At 43.3% G+C, this 19716-nt stretch overlaps 1 protein-coding gene across 3 annotated transcripts in view; it reads right to left on the bottom strand.

Moving 5' to 3' along the window:
- Positions 1 to 11823: 11823 nt before the first annotated feature.
- The window catches only part of Ston2 (stonin 2), a 154414-nt gene continuing 146521 nt past the window's right edge, over positions 11824 to 19716 (bottom strand). For 2 of the 3 annotated variants that reach the window (XM_041658384.1, XM_041658386.1), the window contains one exon: positions 16765 to 19536. In XM_041658384.1, the coding sequence (XP_041514318.1) occupies positions 19453 to 19536 (84 nt within the window). In that variant the 3' untranslated portion in view covers positions 16765 to 19452. Of the gene's footprint in view, positions 12594 to 16764; positions 19537 to 19716 lie in introns of those variants that run through there. The other variant, XM_041658385.1, reaches the window with a different exon arrangement.

Below are 19716 nucleotides of genomic sequence, written 5' to 3'. Positions count from 1 at the left end.
TAAAATAAAAATAATCTAAAGAAATTATGGGTGGGTAAAATGGTTCATCAGCAAGGCTGACAACCTGAGTTTGATTCCTGGAACCCACACTAGGAGGGGAGAACTGACTCCTACAAGATGCCCTCCGAACTCCACAGGCACACACACAGAAGTGGTGCTGCAGAAGGAGCTGAGAGTTCTACCTCTGAACTGGCAGGCAGCAAGGAGAGAGAGAGAAGAGAAAGAGAGAGAGAGAGAGAAAGAGAGAGAGAGAAAGAGAGAGAGAGAGAGAGAGAGAGAGAGAGAGAGGACCTGTCTTGAGCATTTGAAATCCCAAAGCCCACTGCCAGAGACATACTTCCTCCAAAGAGGCCACATTTTGGACATTTCCTCCAAACTAGGCCACATGCCCCAATCCTTTCAAATAGTGCCACTCCCAATGAGCCTGTGGGGACCATTTTCATTCAACCCATGACACTGATAGGCAGTTTTCAAAAGGAGAAAAAAAATGATCAATAAATACTTAGAAATGTGATCAACAACGTAGCTCTCAAGGAAATCCAAACTACAGCAACAAAATCTAAACTTACTTTATGACTTACCTATACCTGTCAGGGAATCAACCCAAAGGATTCTAATGCTATGTACCACAGAGATAACAGCATCTTATCGGGGAGGCTTTAATAGCCAGCAGAAATCATTTAGGGAAGTTGAAGCAGTAAGCTACAGTTCCCAGCTGAGCCTTCACCCCACACACCTGGCCTTCTGTTGCCTCTGCAGGCTTTATTATATCATGAGATAAAGAAAGGTAACATCTGTGAGAAATGGTTTACATTCTCACTGTTCTCAAGGCCGTGGTGTTTTTAACACCTTATCTCCCTGTTACAGACTTCAGTGGCCAGTCTGCCCCAGGACAGGGAGCTTGGGAGGGCAATGAAGACAAACATGACTGAATCTGAAATGGGGGTGGAAGGACAGCCCCACTTCCAGAGCCAGCTTTTCGGTGACCTCAAACAGTACGTGACAATTACCTGTGTAGTTTACATTAGTGGGTATTCTGGCACTGAGAGTCAAGCAGAGCAAGGTCAGGGATCAGCTAGGGAGACCGCGTGTTCCAGCATGCCTGTAGTCCACTGTAGGCTGGAAAATCAAAGAATGAACAAAAACATCTTCTTAAAGTTTGGGTTGGTTTCCTAGGTAGTTTTCAGTGAATGCAGGAGTGGAAAGTCCCAAGAATGGCGTCATTCATTAAATTGTCCCCAAACTTCAGAAAGCTCGTTTCCAAGGATACTGAGCCTGGGTTTGTCAATGAAACGGATGAAATTGGAACAAAGATACTGACTTGGTGATTATGAAGGGTATGTGTGTGGTAAACTACTGACCCCAGTCTGTTACCTGCTCACATGAGTATATTTTATGCCTATAATCTTATAGTTCACTAAATAGGTAAAGTATGTTTTCTTACCTCTCTAATTTAGGTCTGGCCACATGACTTGATTTGACCTCCAGGAGGTCACAGAAGTAGTGTTGGGTCATGTTTCAGCAGAGCTGTCAAGAAGCCCTGTGGGTTTCCAGCCTCATCCTTGTGCTTTTCCCTTCCCCCCAAAATAACGTATTCCACACAGACCATTGGCTTCGAGAATAGACATATCATGTTTGTCTATATTAGTTAAGATGCCCAGTCAAACTCAGCTTACAGTAGAGTTCCCAGCCAACTTAGACACATGAGGGAGACCAATGCCTTGAGGACCATGGACATGTGGACTATTAGGAAGGAAGGGAGAGAGGGAAAGAGGAAGGGAAGGAGGGAAGGAGGGAGGGAGGGAGGAAAGAGGAAGTGAGAGAGGAAGAAGGAAGGAGGAAAGAAGGAAAGAGAAAGGGAAGCAAGGAGGGAGAAAAGAAGGAGGAAGGAAGGAAGGAAGGAAGGAAGGAAGGAAGGAAGAAAGGAAAGAAAGGCCTTTCTTTTTTTAAAAGATTTATTTATTTATTAAGTATACAGGCCAGAAGAGGGCACCAGATCTCATTACAGGTGGTTGTGAGCCACCATGTGGTTGCTGGGAACTCAGGAACCTTTGGAAGAGCAGGCAGTGCTCTTAACCACTGAGCCATCTCTCCAGCCCAAGAAAGGCCTTTCTAAAGCTTGTCTTAATTGGGGCTGCTATTGCTATGATTAAATATGACCAAAGCAACTTGGAGAGAAAATAGTTCATTTGGCTCACACTCCTACTTTGTAGTCCATTCCTGAAGGAAATCAAGACAGGAATTCAAACAGTGTAGAGCCTGGAAGCAGGAGCCGATGCTGAGGCCATGGTAGGATGCTGCTTGCTGGCTTGCTCCTCACAGCTTGCTCAGCCTGCTTTTTTATAGAACCTAAGACCATCAGTCCAAGTATGACACCACTGACAATGGGCTGGGGGCTCATCCATCAATCACTAAATCAGAATATGCCCTGCAGCCGGATGTCATGAAGGCATTTTCTTAATTGAAGATCCCTCCTTTCAGATAACTAACTTGTGTCAAGTTGACATAAAGCTAACTTGCATAAAGCTATTGATATTTAGGATCAGTTGCTACTCAGAAATAATTTAGTGATGGAAAACAAAAGGAATCAAATACTATCAAATGATAATATCAATGTTCTGTTTACCACGTGAGTGAAATGAATGAAGTTTGGGAATAGTACTTTCTAATTTGAAGATTAACTCCGAGATAGTGAATTGATGATGCTAGTCTGTTACCCTGTGCCTGAGAGCCATTTATTTTACTATCATTTCCTAATATACTTAAGTAGGTGAAATATGTTTACTTACCTCTTTGATCTGAGTCTGGCTACAGGACTTGATTTCACCTCTAGAGGGTGGCACAAAATGGTGGGGTGGGAGTTTGGGTAGGGTTTAATGGGGATGGTTTCCCTTGGTTTTGTGACATCTGGTACCTCAGCCAGAAGACTCAAAGTCTGAGGCCTGTTCCATCTGCAGGTTCATGTATTCACCTGTAGCGGTGAGCTCTTCTGTTGGCCGATGCTCTTGCTAGGCTATCTACTATAGCTATGTGTAGACTACCCATGGGCCTTGGGATCTCTGAGACATGGCAGCAGGGCTCCATAGGGGGATGTCTCAGGGAGCAGAAGATGTATCTTTTCATGGCCCTGTCTTGGAAGTCACATCGCAGTATTTCCTCTGTTCACGTGGCTGGACCCCCAGTGGCCACAGTGGGCAGGGATTTAGAAGCACTCACTCCTTACCATGCAACCTGCAGCCATCACACCCTTCTAAGGCCCAGAGTTGGCAACAGGAACCAAGGAAGGGAAAACCCACCCAACAAAGACAAGGCCAGAGCCGGGCATGGTGGTGCAAGCCTTTAATCAGAGCATTTGGGAGGCTGTGGCAGGCAGATCTGTGTGAATCTGAAGCTATCCTGGCTTTCGTAGTGAGTTAGTTCTAGGACAGCAACAGATACATAGTGAGACCCTGGTTTTTGTTTGTTTGTTTTGTTTTGTTTTTTAAAAAAGCAAACAGGAAGGAAAGAAGCCAAAGTATATTTATTTGCAAATGAGGTGATCATATACATAAATTGTAATGGTTTAGATAAAATGTTGCAGCTCCCTGAGGGGCGGCAGCAGGCCACAAGGGGCAACTGGGTCCCACCTCTCCACCACTCGAGGCTTCTGTAGGTGTCAGGTGGGTGGGAGGCAGTGGGTAGGAGACCTCTGTGGGTCGTTGGCAGAGCAGCCGGTCCCACAAGGAGCCCTGGTGGGTGAGAGACAGAAGACAGATAGGCACACCATGTGGAGAGAGGGTTTGGGTATAGTTTACTCAGTGGGTTATGGGAGGAAAGGGAATGGGGGTTGGGGAGAGAGAGAGAAGAGAGAGAGAGGAGAAGGGAGAAGAAAGGAGGGGAGAGAGAGAGAGAAGAGAGAGAGAGAGGAGGGGGGAGAAGAGAAAAGGAGAGAGAGAGAAGAGAGAGAGAAAGAGAAGGGAGAAAGAGAGAGAAAGAGGAGGGAGGGAGGGAGGGAGAGAGAGAGAGAGAGAGAGAGAGAGAGAGAGAGAGAGAGAGAACAGGCTGAGGGGGCAGTAATTCTGTTTCCCTAGGTGGAAGGGGAGGGTTTGGGAGAGGGTGGGGCTTGTCTTTTAAAGGGACAGTGTATGCCGGTGACCAACCAGGCCAGCAAATCATAACATAAGTGACTTTAAATTTGTACCAGGAAACTCCTAGCTGTAAAGGAGCAGGATACAAAATTAATACAAAAAACTCAGTAGCCTTCTGATATACAGAGGACCAGTGGTCTGAAAAAGAAATCAAAACAACACCTCAAAAAAAAAAAAATCTTCAGGTAACTCTAAACAAGCAAGTGAAAGACTGAAAGACTTGAATAATAAGATGTAAAGACAACAAAGAAGAAATTGAAGATATCAGAAGATGGAAAGATTCCCCCATGCTAATGGACTTGTAGGATTAATATAGTACTATAGTAATTAATATAGTAAATGGTCATCCTACCAAAAGTAATCTACAGATTTAGTGTAATCCCCATCAAAATTCTAATACAATAACTCACAGAATTAAAAGGAGAATTTTCATCTGCATATGGAAACACAAAACCCCAGGATGACTAAAACAATCTGTTATACTGAGGTCACGGAATCCCTCAAAACCCTACAAGGAGACTGAGTCCCATATGGAAAAGCAAAGAGCCTTTTTTCTTACACAAGCTTACGGACTCTGGATGCTCCATGTGCCCAGCATTTTGGTGCGCTAGGAGAGCCCTGAGCAAAGTTGGGGTGGGGTTTTTATAACAGCAGAAAGATTTCTAAGTTCAGGACCCCCGATTGACTGATATTTGTGTAAGGGTGCCTAAGGGTGCCCTGGCTAAAGGGGTGTGTGTGTGTACTGGGCAAAAGGACATCGAGTGATTCTATTTACAATAGTTGGAAAGTTAGGAATTTCCTTTGGATGGTCTGTTCCTGGGTGAAGCATGGGTAGACTCAGTTTGTGGTCTTTCTTGGAACCAGGTATTGCCTTAGGGTAAACTGAGACTCAGGCCTACCTTCCTGATGGTCTATAGAGCCTATGTACCAAGCTGCCCTGGATCTTGGTACACAATCCTGAATAATAAATGAACTGCTGGAGGATTCTCCATCCCCAACTTCAAATTTTACTACAGAACTATATAAAAAAACAAACAACAAACAAACAAACAAAAACATAGCATGCCTGTAATCCCAGCACTCAGGAGGCAGAGGCAGGTGTATGTCAGTGATTTTGAGGCCAGCTTGATCTACAAAACAAATTTCAGGATGTCCAGAAGAAGCCCTATCTAAAACAAACAAACAAACAAACAAAAAATCCCTTCCCCCAGAATACAAAACAATAATGACAACAAACCAACCCCTCCCCCCAAAAAAAACCCTCAAAAAATAAAAATAAAAATGAGCTTGGCACTGGCATTAAAAACAGACTCATTGAGCTGGGCCCCTGCTCATACCTTTAATCCCAGTACTCAGGAGGCAGAGGCAGGAGGATCTCTGTGAATTCGAGGCTAGCCTGGTCTACAAGAGCTAGTTCCAGAACAGGCTTCAAAGCTACAGCTAGACCCTGTCTCAAACAAACAAACAAACAAACAACCCAACAAAAACAAAACAAAAAAACATTTAATTGGAGTGACTTACAGTTTCAGAGGTTCAGTCCATTATCATCATGATGGGAAGTGTGGAGGGGGCAGGCAGATGTGGTGCTGGAGCCGAGAGTGCTACACAGGAAGTCGCTGTGTCAGGGACCAGCCTCGACAAAAGTACCTCTTGCCAGGGTAGAGGCATGGGGATAGAAATATAGTAAATAATATGAAGACGCGAATTAAAATACTAAAATGGAGAAACAGAATAGTATTGGGAGTTCCAGTGAGTACTGAAATTAGCCCGTGTTAAATTTCCAATTGCTTGAAAATACCCCTGACCACAAAACGTAGGAGTAAGACAAAAAAATTACATTACCATGATAGATACAAGGAAAGGCTACATCCAAAGTTAAACACTCTGTTGCTAGAACAAAACAAGTCATGCTCACGTCACAGGAAAACACTCCTGGGGTAGAATCCAATGTCATCTCCATAAAGGAACCGGTCCCTTAGTTGGATCCTTAGACTTTTGTTTGAGGTAGAAATACACCTACTTCTCTATTCCTGTAATACAAGGTCTGGCTATTAGCACACCTGTTGACAATAATCTTTTTTTTTTTTTTTTTGGTTTTTTTCGAGACAGGATTTCTCTGTCCTGGAACTAGCTCTGTAGACCAGGCTGGCCTTGAACTCACAGAGATCCGCCTGCCTCTGCCTCCTGAGTGTTGGGATTAAAGGCGTGCACCACCATTGCCCGGCTGTTGAGCTTTTTCTTTGACTTTTTTCTTCTGTTTTGTCCTATTCTGGTTTGTTTTATTTTATAGTAATAATAATTAATAGTTATCATTATTTTTAATAATTTATGGGAAAGTGAAGAGAATCTGGGAGGAGTTGGGGGGGGGAAGAAACTGCAACCAGAATATGTTGTAAGAAAAAAACTATTTTCAATAAAGAAAAATATTACTTGGGTAAACAGTGTATTGATTAGCTAAAGTTTGGTTTTGTTTTTTTGTTTTTCCTGAGAGGTCAGAAAAGAACCTAGAATGGGGTGGCCTACTCACGACTGTCCTGTAGGTGGCAGACTAACACAGATGGGAGCCCAGCCTCCACAGATAAGCTCTACTTATCTGCTCTACTTTGTACTCTTCCTGGGAAATCAGTTAACCTTCCTCCGGCTCTGGTTTCCTTTTAATCTGTGAGATAAGGGCATCAACAGTGTCTGCTTCCTAGGTGTGTAAGAGGTAAATATTGCAGTGTCTGCTTCCTAGGTGTGTAAGAGGTAAATATTGCAGTGTTCTGCTTCCTAGGTGTGTAAGAGGTAAATATTGCAGTGTCTGCTTCCTAGGTGTGTAAGAGGTAAATATTGCATGCAGAGACAGTAGAGTGCTAGAAACTACAGGACTTTTGAGATTGTTTATTTGTTGGCAGTCTTGTACATATCTACAATGTATTCTGATTAAATACACATGCAACAATTACCGTCTGTTATTTCACTCCCACTGACCCCTCTTTTCTTCCCAATAAGTCCCCCTCTTACTTCCATGTCTCTCTCTCTCTCTGTGTTTGTGTGTGTGAGTGCATATTTGTGTGTGTGTGTCTGTGGTGAATATGCATTCTGTGTGTGTGTGTGTGTGTCTGTGAGTGTGTCCACTGATTTTTGATTAGGGATTCTTTCATGACTGTGTGTGTGGTTATTTACTGGAACATGGACAACAAACCAGTGACCACATCACTTGAAGAAGACGGCTCTCGGGTTTCTAGGCAGCCATTAATTGCCAATGGGTCTTTCTGGAGCCTCCCAAACCTCTCCCACATCACAATTTTTTTATGATATAGAGAGAAGCACACTGGGTTAGCAAAGAACTGTAGAGATTAAATGCTAAGGGAAATTGACATCAATTTGTAATGGAAAGCATACACTTTGTATTCTATGTGTCTTTAGTAGAAGCAAGGGAGAAGAAAGGTTAAAGCATTACAATGATATTAACGATGCTGGCTATCATTGCCGTGGCAACTTATGGAGCTATTATCTGCACATCTTGCAGTCCCTGAAAAATACTCAGAAAGAAGTACTTGAAATTTTTTTAACCAAAATCTAGGATTGTTTATGCTATACTTAATTCTCTCTTCTTTGAGGGAGGACTTTAGGGTACACTGTATTAGGAAACTAGATTAGCTATGGCATTATTGGAGCACCAAATTAAAAAAAAAATAATGCAGCCAGGCAATGATGGCATATGCCTTTAATACCAGCACTAGGGAGGCTGAGGCAGACAAATCTCTGAGATTTGAGGCCAGCCTGGTTAACAGAGCTAATTCCAGGACAGACAGAGCTACACAGAGAAACTCAATCTCTAAAAACCAAGTTAATAATAATGTTCTCTCTCTCTCTCTCTCTCTCTCTCTCTCTCTCTCTCTCTCTCTCTCTCGTGTGTGTGTGTGTGTGTGTGTGTGTGTGTGTGAGAGAGAGAGAGAGAGAGAGAGAGAGAGAGAGAGAGAACAGTATGTCAGAGGATAACTTGTGGGAGTCAGTTGTATGTGGGAACCATATGGGTCCTGAGAACTGAACTAAGAATTCTCCTGTCCACTGAGCCATTTCTCTTGCTCTGGAGTACTAAATGGTTCATAAAGGCTCTAGAATCTGGTTTAGAGAGAGATAAAAGGAACATAGAATTTCACATTCTACTCCCCATTTGAGCTTGCCCTTTTACACAGAATATTCTTACCTGAAGTAATCCCATCACTAGAATTATGAATAAGGGGTCAAAGACCTTGGGGTTGAAACAAGGTCATTTCATTCAGTCACAAGTTGAGTGTTCACCATTGTGGGATTTCCTGAGATCCAGTGCTGATTTTCCCTTGGTTACACAACTTTTCATTATCTTTATGTTGTTCTTGGCAATCATACTTTGTTGGCTCATTTCCAAAGACGGCGAACTGATGCCTTGGATATAAGTTGAGCTAATAATTTCAAAATCTCAGGAAAGAATAAAAGGCATTTTGGCAGCAATAGAAATGACAGCTTATATTTGGTCAATCATTGAGTTTCTGCTAGACTACTTATAAGGTAACCAGGTTCAGTGCAGTCTGGCTGGAATTAGATGGAATCAGAGGGCACCCCTATGTAGAATCTGCTGAAGTGTTGAAATATGTGGGTGTCTTAGTTAGGGCTACTATTGTTGTTTTAAAACATGATGACTGAAACAACTTGGGGAGGAAAGTGTTTATTTGGCTTACACTTCTATATGTTCATCACTGTAGGAAGTCAGGGCAGAATGTCAAACAGGGGAGGAACCTGGAGGCAGGAGCTGATGCAGAGGTCATGGAGGGGCGCTGCTTGCTGGCTTGTTTCTTATTGTTTGCTCAGCCTGGGACACCAGACCAGGGGTGTCCCACCTACAATGGACTTGGGCTCTCCCACATCAATCACTAAATATGAAAATGCCTCACAAGCTTTGCTACAGAATGATTGTATGGAAGTATTTTCATTGAGGTTCCCTCCTCTAAAATGACCTTAGCCTCTGTCAAGTTGACACAAAGCTATCCAGAACAGTGGGGAAGACCCCCCCCCCCCAGCTAGTGTCAGAAATACTAAGTGATGGTTTGAATGAAAATGATACTGCAGGCTCATCTGTTCGAATGCTTGGTCCCCAGCTAGTGAACTGGAGGGGAAGGATTAGGAGGTGTGACCATGCTGGAGAAGGTGTGGCTTTGTTGGAGGAGGTCTGTCACTGAGGGTGGGCTTGGAGGTTTCGAAAACCCATACCAGCCCCCCCCCCCATTTCTTTCTGCCTACAACTTGTGGATCCAGGATCTTCAGAAAGAACAACCAGTGCTTTTAACTACTAAACCATCTTTCCAGCCCCCAGAAAACAAGTATTAAAAGTAGCAGAGGAAGGGCTGAGTTACTGAGAGTGCTTACTGCTTTTTCAGATGACCTAGGTTTGGTTCCCAGCACCCTCATACCCTCATGATAGCCCACAACCCCCTGTAACTCCTCTTTTCTGACTTCTGAGGGATCCTGCATACACACAGTGTTCATAAAACTCATGGAACACACACACACAGCTGAGGACACGCACAAATGGAAGCAACAGAATGGAGTCAGAGATAATCATAGTGTTTTAGATCACTCGATGTGCCCCATTTCTCTACCACTGCCACTAGATTCTTCAGGACTAACTAGATTCATCTTGTTATCTTTACCTGTTTAGTAGAGAGGAGAGGCGAAGGAGGTGAAAGGAGAGGAGGAGATGTTGGGGAAGAAGAGGGGGGACACTGAAATCCCTGGTCCTTGGATTTTGCTCTATTGACCTACGTTGCTCAGAAGGAAAGTAGTCTGTTTTTTTTTAATAGATTGATTAAGAATTGATTTTGTGTGTATACATGCTACAGTGCACATAGGGAAGGCAGAGGACAGCATCTGGCAGCCAGTACTCTTTCCCACCTGGTCTTGGGGGCAGCATCTCTCCTGCTATTTCTGCTGCTCTTCTGCTGTGTGGTTTAAGCTTCTCGTCTCTGCCTCCCTCCTTGCAGTAGTACTGTTGGGGCTGTAAATTCAGATGTGCTCCACTGCCTTCATCGTTTCCATGCGGATTCTGGCTTTGAACTCTAGAACTTGGGTCATCAGGACTGCCCAGAAAGCATTTTTGCTTGTCGAGCCAAGTCTCAGCTCCCAGGTCAGACATTTTCACGCCAACTTTTCCTGACCATTTTATCTGTAATTTTTGAGCAACTTTGTATTTTTTGGCAATGCAAGATGAACTCATTTTGTTTGGAAATAGCCTTCACTGGGTCCAGGGCGGGATGAGACAGGATGGAACTAAAAGCTTTGTACCATAGAGTGAATGAAGTAGAAAGCAAAGCGATTTTTACTCGCCTTCAGGTTGTCTGGCCAGCTATCCTGTTTGCTGTGCAGCAGACAACAGATGCTGTCAAGTCTGGTAGTTCATTTATACCAGTAGGTTTCATTTTAATGACTTCCTCCCACTGTTCACAATCTTGGCTAGTGATGACTTGGTATCCACACGGGAGAAATTAAAGAGTGAGTCGAGGGTCATAGAGCAACTGTCATTAAAAATTGTCCCTTATCTGCTCCTTGGCTTCCTGTGTGAGCATTTATATGAGGTTTGAGAGTGTTCACTTAAGAATACTATCGCCGCCAGGACAGGATATTAAGTTTTTAGTCTTCATTGGCAGAGAATGGCTTGGGAACTTGAGCAGTTGGTCTGCTCAGGTTGGGGCTTAAGAAGACAGTGCTTCATAGGGAACTCCATCAGTAGGGTGTGGCCAGTGACATTTAGGAGCAGGAGTGTCTGTTTCTACAGTTCCTTTTCTATTGCTGGGAAGGGATGGTGCAACCAAAGCAACTCATAAATGAGCATTTAACTGAGGGCTTGCGTACAGTGTCTGAGGGTGACCATTACAGCGGGGAGCACGGCAGCAGGCAGGCAAGGCTCTGGAGCAATGCTGAGAGCATATATGTAGAGACAACAATAAGGCAGAGAGACAGAGCAAGCTAAGTGGGAATGGTGTGGGCTTTTTAAACCTCAGAGTCCAGGGACACACCTCCTCCAGCGAGGCCACGCCTCTTAGTTTTCCAGAGCAGTTCACCAACTGCAGAAACGAGCATTCAAGCACAGGAGCCCATAGGAGCCATTGTCATTCAAACCATATCATCAGTCCCTAACTTTTGGTAAAGTTTGTTAGAGCCACCAGCCAGTCACCAGTCAGAGAAAGGTGATTACTTACATTAAGTGAGAAAACACACTGCGAATCTTTGTACTGGTGGTCACAGAGTATAATCAGTACATAATTTTGTGAAAATACTATGTTTTTTTTTCCTTGTTTGTTTTGTTTTGAGTCAGGGTCTCACTATGTAGCTCTGGCTGTTCAGGAACTAGGTAGAACTGGCTAGTTTTGAACTCACAGAGATCCACCTGCCTCTGCTTCCTGAGTGCTGAGATTGTGAGATTAAAGACATGCACCACTACCTGTGACTTAAAAGTTTTTGGAGGATTAAAAAACGTGTTATGTATGTATGTTTGTGTGGGTATGCATACGTGTAATGCAGGTAGCCACAGAGGCCAGAGTATTGGTCCCCTGGAGCTGGAATTACAGGATGTTTTTGATGTATGTCCTTTGGAAGAGCAGCAAGCACTTGTAACTGTTAAGCCATCTCTCTTGTTCTTTTATTAAAGACATGAGCCACCATAGCCGGCAAATGTATTCTTTATCACGCCTGCATTTATTAAATGCTGCAATGATACTTTGCTTAAAAATGTTTTATTAATACTTCCTTTTCATAGCTCGAAAAAGATATTACAGATTATTCAGCAAAACATTGAAAACAAAACCTCACCTCTACAGGAATAGCCAGTGTGTAGACTTTGTTACGTAGGCACATTCTTTTAAAAGTTAACTGGTACATTAAAATTAGCCACAAGAGTGCAAGAAGTTACACCGAGTAAGGATAAGTTGACAAATGAAGTGAAATACAAGCCTCAGATCAGTGAAGCCATTCACTGGATCTTGGGTCCAACCACTCGGACACACTGAAATTCACACAGACATCACAAGGGGGCGGGCGAGAAGGGATGCTCCCGCGTTGCCTTTTCTCAGTGATCCCGTTTAGCCTCCTGAATATGGCAAAGGGTTCTCCAGATTCTGTTGGCAAGTGAACGTAAAAGATAAACGAATGCCGGCAGGAGGGGAAAGGGGCTCACGTCCTCCTCACATGCCGTTCTTGAAAACCCTTAGATCCAATAAGGAGTTAAGTGTACATCTGTGTTCACAGAACTTGCTGCTGGGAGTCGCGCTAGGATGGCCCATCGCAGAGCACGTGGAGCGGGCAATGGTGGCGCTTCAGGCTTCAGTCACAGTGTGGCTAGTCTCCACAGTGAGAACTGGGGTTCCGTCTGAGGCAGAACATGGGAACGACGGAGAGGATGCTGGGACTCCACCTGACCAGTTAGCGCTGACCCATTGTATCTGACTAAGTCTAACCAGAGGAGAAATTAAAGTCATGCTCAAATACAGCCACAGAAAGTTATTTTATAATGATCCACATTAAAAAAATTAAATATGTTTTAACATGGTTTTCTCTCATTTGACTTTCTTGTAACTAAGATGGCTCCAGATTAGTTTCTGTTCTCTCCTCCCTCCTATAGCCATCCACATAAAAGGATGTACCTATAAATCCTAGACCATCTTACATCCTAACATCTTCAGTACTTGGAGGATTAGATCTACTTATGTTTCACCTGGTATTCACATCCTAATATTCACCGGGAAACTACCCTTTTGACCTTTGTATTGAACTGGTATTTTGAAGTCAACCGTAGAACAGAGAATTGGGGGCTTTCCTGCAGTTCTGTCATCTAAACAGATGGGGACGGGAAAGGGGTTTGAGCAGAAAAAGATAAAAACTAGCTGGCCTCTTCAGCATACATGTTTTAAACGTCTTGGTTCGTAAGCATGGATAAAGAACCTCAGAGACAAGGAATATCAACAAAACGTGGCAAGAAAGGACATTTTGTGAAACAACCCATAAAACCACAGCTGGGAAAAAAAAAATAACCCAAGAAGTGAAAGTCCAGCCCTCTCTCTCTTTTGTCTCTGGAAACTGACATCAAGTTGGGGAAATAACAGGTGAGTTAGCAATAGTGATTGTCCTCATGCTTATGCAACTTCCCCTTCACAAAGTCATCCCCGCATGGCTACCAACAACGATCCTTAGCATCCTATTGGACAGCCTCTCCTCCCTTCAAGGAATCCCTTAGCCAGGGCACTCGATGCAAGCTGAGCTGAGCTGAAGAGCTCTGCTGTCTAGTCCTGCTAGGCACCCCTCTTTCCCACAGCTTCTTACTTTAAGAGACGACCTCCAGTTCAGGTTACATTGAATCTTGGGTGGCCAATGCTATAAATCCTTCAACTCTTTTCACTATTATTTTCTTTAGTTTGTTCTTTAGTAGCTTTTCATTACATCTAGCTTTTATTTGCATTGTTCCAGGTTCTGCAGAACATAGTACTATAGAAACTTTCTTACCTTTGTGGGCTTGGAATTGCAATACACATACTTTAAGAACTGAAAGGGTGAAATATATGTATACACATACACACATGTATACACACACACACACACACACACACACACATAGTCCCTCTTTCAATTCTTAAAGTATAAGACTGTAACAAGAAGGGCTAGACCTGCTTGTTTGTTGGGGTTTCTGTCCTTCCCGGTACCCCCAGCTGTTTAGGCCCAAAGAAAATCACACAAAGATCTCTGTAAGTTATAAAGCTGATTGGCCCATTAGCTCTAGCCTCTCATTGGCTAACTCTCACATCTTGATTAACCCATTTTTCTGATCTATGTTAGCCATGTGGCTCAGTACCTTTTTTCAGTGGGGCAGATCACATCCTGTTGCTTCAGTGGTCTGGGCAGGAGTGGAAGGAATCAACTTCCTCCTTCCCAGAATTCTCCTGTTCTCATTACCTCATTTCTATTTCCTTTCTGGTTTTCCCACCTATACTTCCTGCCTGGCCAATCAGCATTTATTTAAAACATGATTGACAGAATACAGACAATTCTCCCGCATAAGACTGACTTTCATTGGCAAATTGTCTAAGGCACACTAGAAGAAAAATAAAGCTTCCATGTTCTTACTTGAGTGACCATGGGACTATTACTAATACATGCATTTGTTCCTACTCTTAAGACTGCTTTCTGTATTTCCTTCAGTTATAAATGATAATATCCAAAACCAATCTCATTTACAAGAGCATAAATAAAACATGGTCATGTGTAGGGAACTGGTAAATTGACACTGGTCATGTTTAGAAAACATCAATTAGAATCATGGTGAGAATACATTGACTAATTCTATAGAAAATGCTATCACAGCTTGGTAGAAATGTTAATACAAGATTCATTTACTAGATGGCATATTTTTAATTTTTGTTAGCTCTGTTCATCAATTCTCTATCAAAGTCTAATCCAATCATAACCTCAACTTCAGACAAGCTAGGATTGATTAATTTAAATCAACCATTTTTAGAAGAATAACTTTGTGGTGGTGGCACACGTCTTTAATCCCAGCACTCAGGAGGCAGAGGCAGTTGGCTCTCTGAGTTCAAGGCAGGCCTGGTCTACAGAGTGAGTTCCAGGACAGCCAGAGCTACACAGGGAAAACCTATCCTGAAACACTTTTTAAAAAAATACCAGTTTTTACCAGAAGAAATTATACAAGTAGGTTGGATGGTATCGCTTCCAACTCATAACAATTAATTCCTTGAACTTTTAAGGAAAAATAGAAAAAGATCAGCTCAATCTCTCTCTCTCTCTCTCTCTCTCTCTCTCTCTCTCTCTCTCCCCCTAAACTGATTATAAAGTAGACTTTTTTTTTTTGTTTGTTTTTTGAGACAGGGTTTCTCTGTGGTTTTGGAGCCTGTCCTGGAACTAGCTCTTGTAGACCAGGCTGGTCTCAAACTCACAGAGATCCGCCTGCCTCTGCCTCCCGAGTGCTGGGATTAAAGGCGTGCGCCATCACCGCCCCGCTTAAAGTAGAAATTTTGAAATCATGATTTCACCTGGTGAGCCTCAGCCTTCCCATCTCAGATCCCCATCCCATGTGGGGATGTGGTGTGCACAGTAGCACTGGTCAATGTGGGAAGACAAAGACCTGACAGAGCAGGACTGGCTGTGTGCTCCATCAGACTCTTGCATCTTCCACTACTTACTCTTGTGGGCAAGGCCAGGCAGGGCTCACAGGTCTGTGGGACTGGCAGCAATAAAACTGGATCGATAGCCTAACTGTGGCCAACACCTGCGCCCCTCCATCTCTGAGCGCAAAAATGTTTCTCAATATGAATAAGGTCTGGTGTGGGTCAGCGTCAGCCACTCAGGAAGTGCCTCTGTCCTGACGCTTGGTTGACACTGGTGGCAGGAACAAAAGCAAAATAGAAGTGTTTAAGTCCTCTGGAAAATGAGTGCTGCCTGCTTGTTAGCTGTAACGTGAGGACCAGATGCTAACTAAGCAAAGGATAAGCGGTCTCAGAGCCAAAGCGCTGATAATTTCCACTCATTTAATGAGTGTATTTGACAGGAGTTAAGGGGGCTGGGCTCACACTTTGTGGCAAGCCTTTAAATCACAAGGAGAGTGGTTCAGTAATAACCACAATAATTTGTCTTCATGTAGCACACTCCTCAGGAGTAGACCTTCTAGGGACATACATTCCTGATCCCAGCCAGGTTTCTGCACAGAAATTAGTCTCATTTCAAAGAAGGACTCTTTTGAATGAAGGAATAATCTTGAGGACAAGCCTGGAAGAAATGTGGGAAGGTAGTGAGGTGGGGAAGCAAACAGGAAACAAAACAACAACAAAAGAAAAAGTCTGCTAGGATCAAAGGGCTGGCTTCTGAAAAACTAACCAGCACTACGTCTACAAGAGAGGTGTCGGGGGTCTGTCTTCAAGATCCCTCCCACCCTTTTCGTTGCTTGCTTATTTGGTACTGGGGGTTGAACCTGGGGTCTTGTGCTTGCTAGACAAGTTCTCTACCACTGAGCTACACAGCCAGTCCCCTTGTTTGACATAGTAGAATGAGTATCTTTTTTTGTCCTGTTTGACTGTAAAGTTGAAAAACAAGCTCTTGACTCAATAATAAAGTTTTTGAAACCATGTGACCCCAAGCGTGTTCGAACTGCATTGGTAAAATCCATCCTCTTTTTACACTTTTTCATGATTGAGAACACAGACTAGGATTTGTGTGTGTGTGTGTGTGTGTGTGTGGCCACAGGAAAAATAACCGAGGACCCAAACGGCAAGCACACATTCTGTATATCAAAAGGGCAATCTGCCTAACTATGATTTTCATATAGGTTATTCATAAGTCATCAAATACATCTTATTATACTCCTCAGCTCCATACACTGTTATCCAGAATGACCCTAAGCACAGTGGAGGCAAAACAAATCTGGTGATCAAGGTAGTAGATTTTTAAAGATTAGATAATTTGCTTACTAGATACAAATAGCACAGAGGGGAATATTTTTTTTTTTTTTTTTTTTTTTTTATATTTTTTTTTTAATATTTATTTATTTACTATGTATACAATATTCTTTGTGTATGCCTGCAGGCCAGAAGAGGGCACCAGACCCCATTACAGATGGTTGTGAGCCACCATGTGGTTGCTGGGAATTGAACTCAGGACCTTTGGAAGAGCAGGCAATGCTCTTAACCTCTGAGCCATCTTTCCAGCCCCGGGAATATTTTTTTTTTCAACCAATGTTTGATTAATGGTGAAACAACGAAATTCTAAACAGTCCAGGAGAAGCACCAAAGCAAGAAGAATTAACCGAGGGGGTAGGAGATTAGACAGCACAGGTACTGTGCACTCTATGCTACCTCAGAGACAGGGCCCTTGACAGCGCCGGGCTAGGGATGACCTTCTTGCCCATGCTTCAAGCACTTGGGTATCTGAGAACTCTTGAAGGCCTTTGGCTTAACAGCAGAAATGACATGGGATTCTTTGACCAAGTTCTTTTTGAGGATCCCACTGTCCTCCCACAGGACGAAAACAGAGAAAGGCTGTCTCCAGCTGGAGCGTCTCATTCCTATCGAGACTATTTGGAAAAGAGCTTTCCTGTCATCCTGCCCCAAACCAACATGACAGTCCCATTCACAGCACCTGGGATAGGCGTGGCTCAGTTAACCCATGGGCATCTGCTACAGCAGGACATCTTTTTCTTCTTTAGAGCACTCCTTACTAGAAGATGCTTATCTTGAGCAAACATCTGTCATCTGTAAAGTTCTCTCCGGTTTCTATTCTGTTTGCCTCTGAAGCTATGCAAAGCAAATCTAACTCCTCTTCCTTTTTATAGTTTAGTTGAAACTTTGTGGCAGCCGTTACATCATTTCCAAACTGTCCTCCGTTCGCAGCTATACCCTCTGTTCCTGAGGACACTCCCACCCCCTCCCCCGGTCCTTATAGAGTCACCATCTTCACAACTTTGCTTACCTGCCTGTGGACACATTCAACCTATTAATGCATCCATTCAGGCATGTGTGGGCGAATGCACCATGCAGAGTTGTTTAAACCCCTACCATCACAGATGGCATGCATTAGCTTTGTGAATAGCTGGTTCAAAACCAACCTCTCATTTCCTTAAGAAAACATTTCTATATGAACTGCTATAAAACCCAGCCTCCTGGGTTCTACGAACACACACACACTTCTAACTGAAAGGGTGGCATTTTAAAAACTCAAAATACAGGTTTATGCTTATGCAGCTTGTCCTTTTCATTTCAATCTAATGCTTAGATAGTTAAAAACATAGTTCAAGCTGGGGAAGGTGGTGGCACACGCCTTTAATCCCTGCACTCTGGAGACAGGCAGATGAATCTCTGAGTTCAAAGCCAATCTGGTCTACAGAGAGAATTCTAGGACAGCCAAGGCTACACAGAGAAACCCTGTCTTGAAAACAAAACAAAACAACACAGTTTAAAACACTGCAATGATTTCTAATGTCTAAGGCCAGTACATAGATCGACCTCACTGAATATGAGCTCAATATATAAATCTTGAATCAGTCAGTCCCAAACTGCAGGTATTTTATATTTCCTTATATGTCCCCAGCCTGATAAAATATGCATTCTGTCTCCTCACTTTATCCTTCAGGAGAGAAAACACCAAGGTACAAAAAAGCAGGGACAGGGAACAGTGGGTGGGCTGGGAACATGGGACAGAAAGGGAAGTTCTGGTTCTCAGAAACAGGTTTTCATGTTCACAACACCAGGAATCCGGCTTTCTCCAGCCCCACCCCGGAGGCTTCTGCCTCTTGGTACTTTCAGAACGCTGACCACCAACCTTGTTCTTTGAGGCAAAGCTCATTCCAATTGAGCTTTTACTCTTTAAGTTTTCTCTAAATTTCGAGTTAAAGGGACATGTAACAGTCACTGCCTACGAGGTATAAAAAGAACTCCCAAGTGTCTTTCTCACAGGCCTCTCCCATAGCCATGCCTGTATTTCAGGAATTAGAGGTGATCGGTGAGACCCTGACAATTCATTATGACTGAACCTGTCTTTGAACTGAATATAATTACACATAATGTCCCCTTTCCTTCAAGTGGAGAAAAAATAGTTCAGCTTTCCGTTCTTTTCAACAGACCGTGGATACAATCCAGGCCATTTGTAGAATTAAGCTCCAACCCCTGAATTTGAAAAAAAAAAAAAATCTGATTGACCTCTCCCACTGAGTATCATGACTCAGGATAGCAAATGGGAAAGTAGGAGTTGAAAAAAAAAAAACATTTTGATCTTGAACAATCCAGAATAGAAAGGAAACATCTGGAAAACTTCTGTGGAGTAAAATCAGCATTTAAAGAATGGAGATTTCTAGAAAAGGCCTAGTAGACCCAAAGGAGAAATGGTTTTGAAAGTCTTCTCACTTTTTTATAGAGGGACCCCTGGAGATGGATTCTTGATTTAACTTTCCAGACTGCTTTTTCCAGAAACCTACAAGGGACAGATGGATACCAGGAGCAAACTGTGCCAAGACTGACGTTGGACGTTCTCTTCAGGTCTCTAATCGTCACCATAAACCACACCCCAGTGTCATGATATAAGCAGAAAAGAGACAAGGAGGCTCAATATACAATACACTCCAAAAGCCGGGTGCACCCCGTGCTTCAGGCATCCTCAGCGTCAAGGAGACTATTGAAAGTGACCCCCTCTCAGGATTTCCTGTCACACACAGGTGACTGCACACAGGAAGCAGCCACAGCAGGTGTTGACTTAACATATTCAGGAAGACACCGCTCGGGAGTCAGCATTCCTCAGGTCCTTACACAGTAGGCCTCTGTCACTGTACCCCACATTCCTTCGGGTTGTCCAACTCCTCTCCCTCAAAGTCTGGCTTCAAACTCTTTTTTTGTTCAATTTCCACCTGAAAAAAAAAATGGTGAAAACATCAGGAATGAGAGGGAGGGAGAGGAAAAGCATGAAAATGAATGAGCCCAAAGAACCTCAGAAGGTTATTTTGTGGAAGTTCTGGGCTGCTGCCCTAATGGAACCACTAATCCCGCATATGTCATGACGCCCTCTTCGTGGTCCTTCTGGGGAGATT

The sequence above is a fragment of the Microtus oregoni genome, unplaced genomic scaffold (genome assembly GCF_018167655.1).
Source record: "Microtus oregoni isolate MIOR12 unplaced genomic scaffold, Mior012 000009F_ref0000495, whole genome shotgun sequence".
NCBI lineage: Eukaryota > Metazoa > Chordata > Mammalia > Rodentia > Cricetidae > Microtus > Microtus oregoni.
The sequence above is the reverse complement of the archived record's forward strand: the minus strand, read 5'-3'. Positions and strand labels throughout refer to the sequence as shown.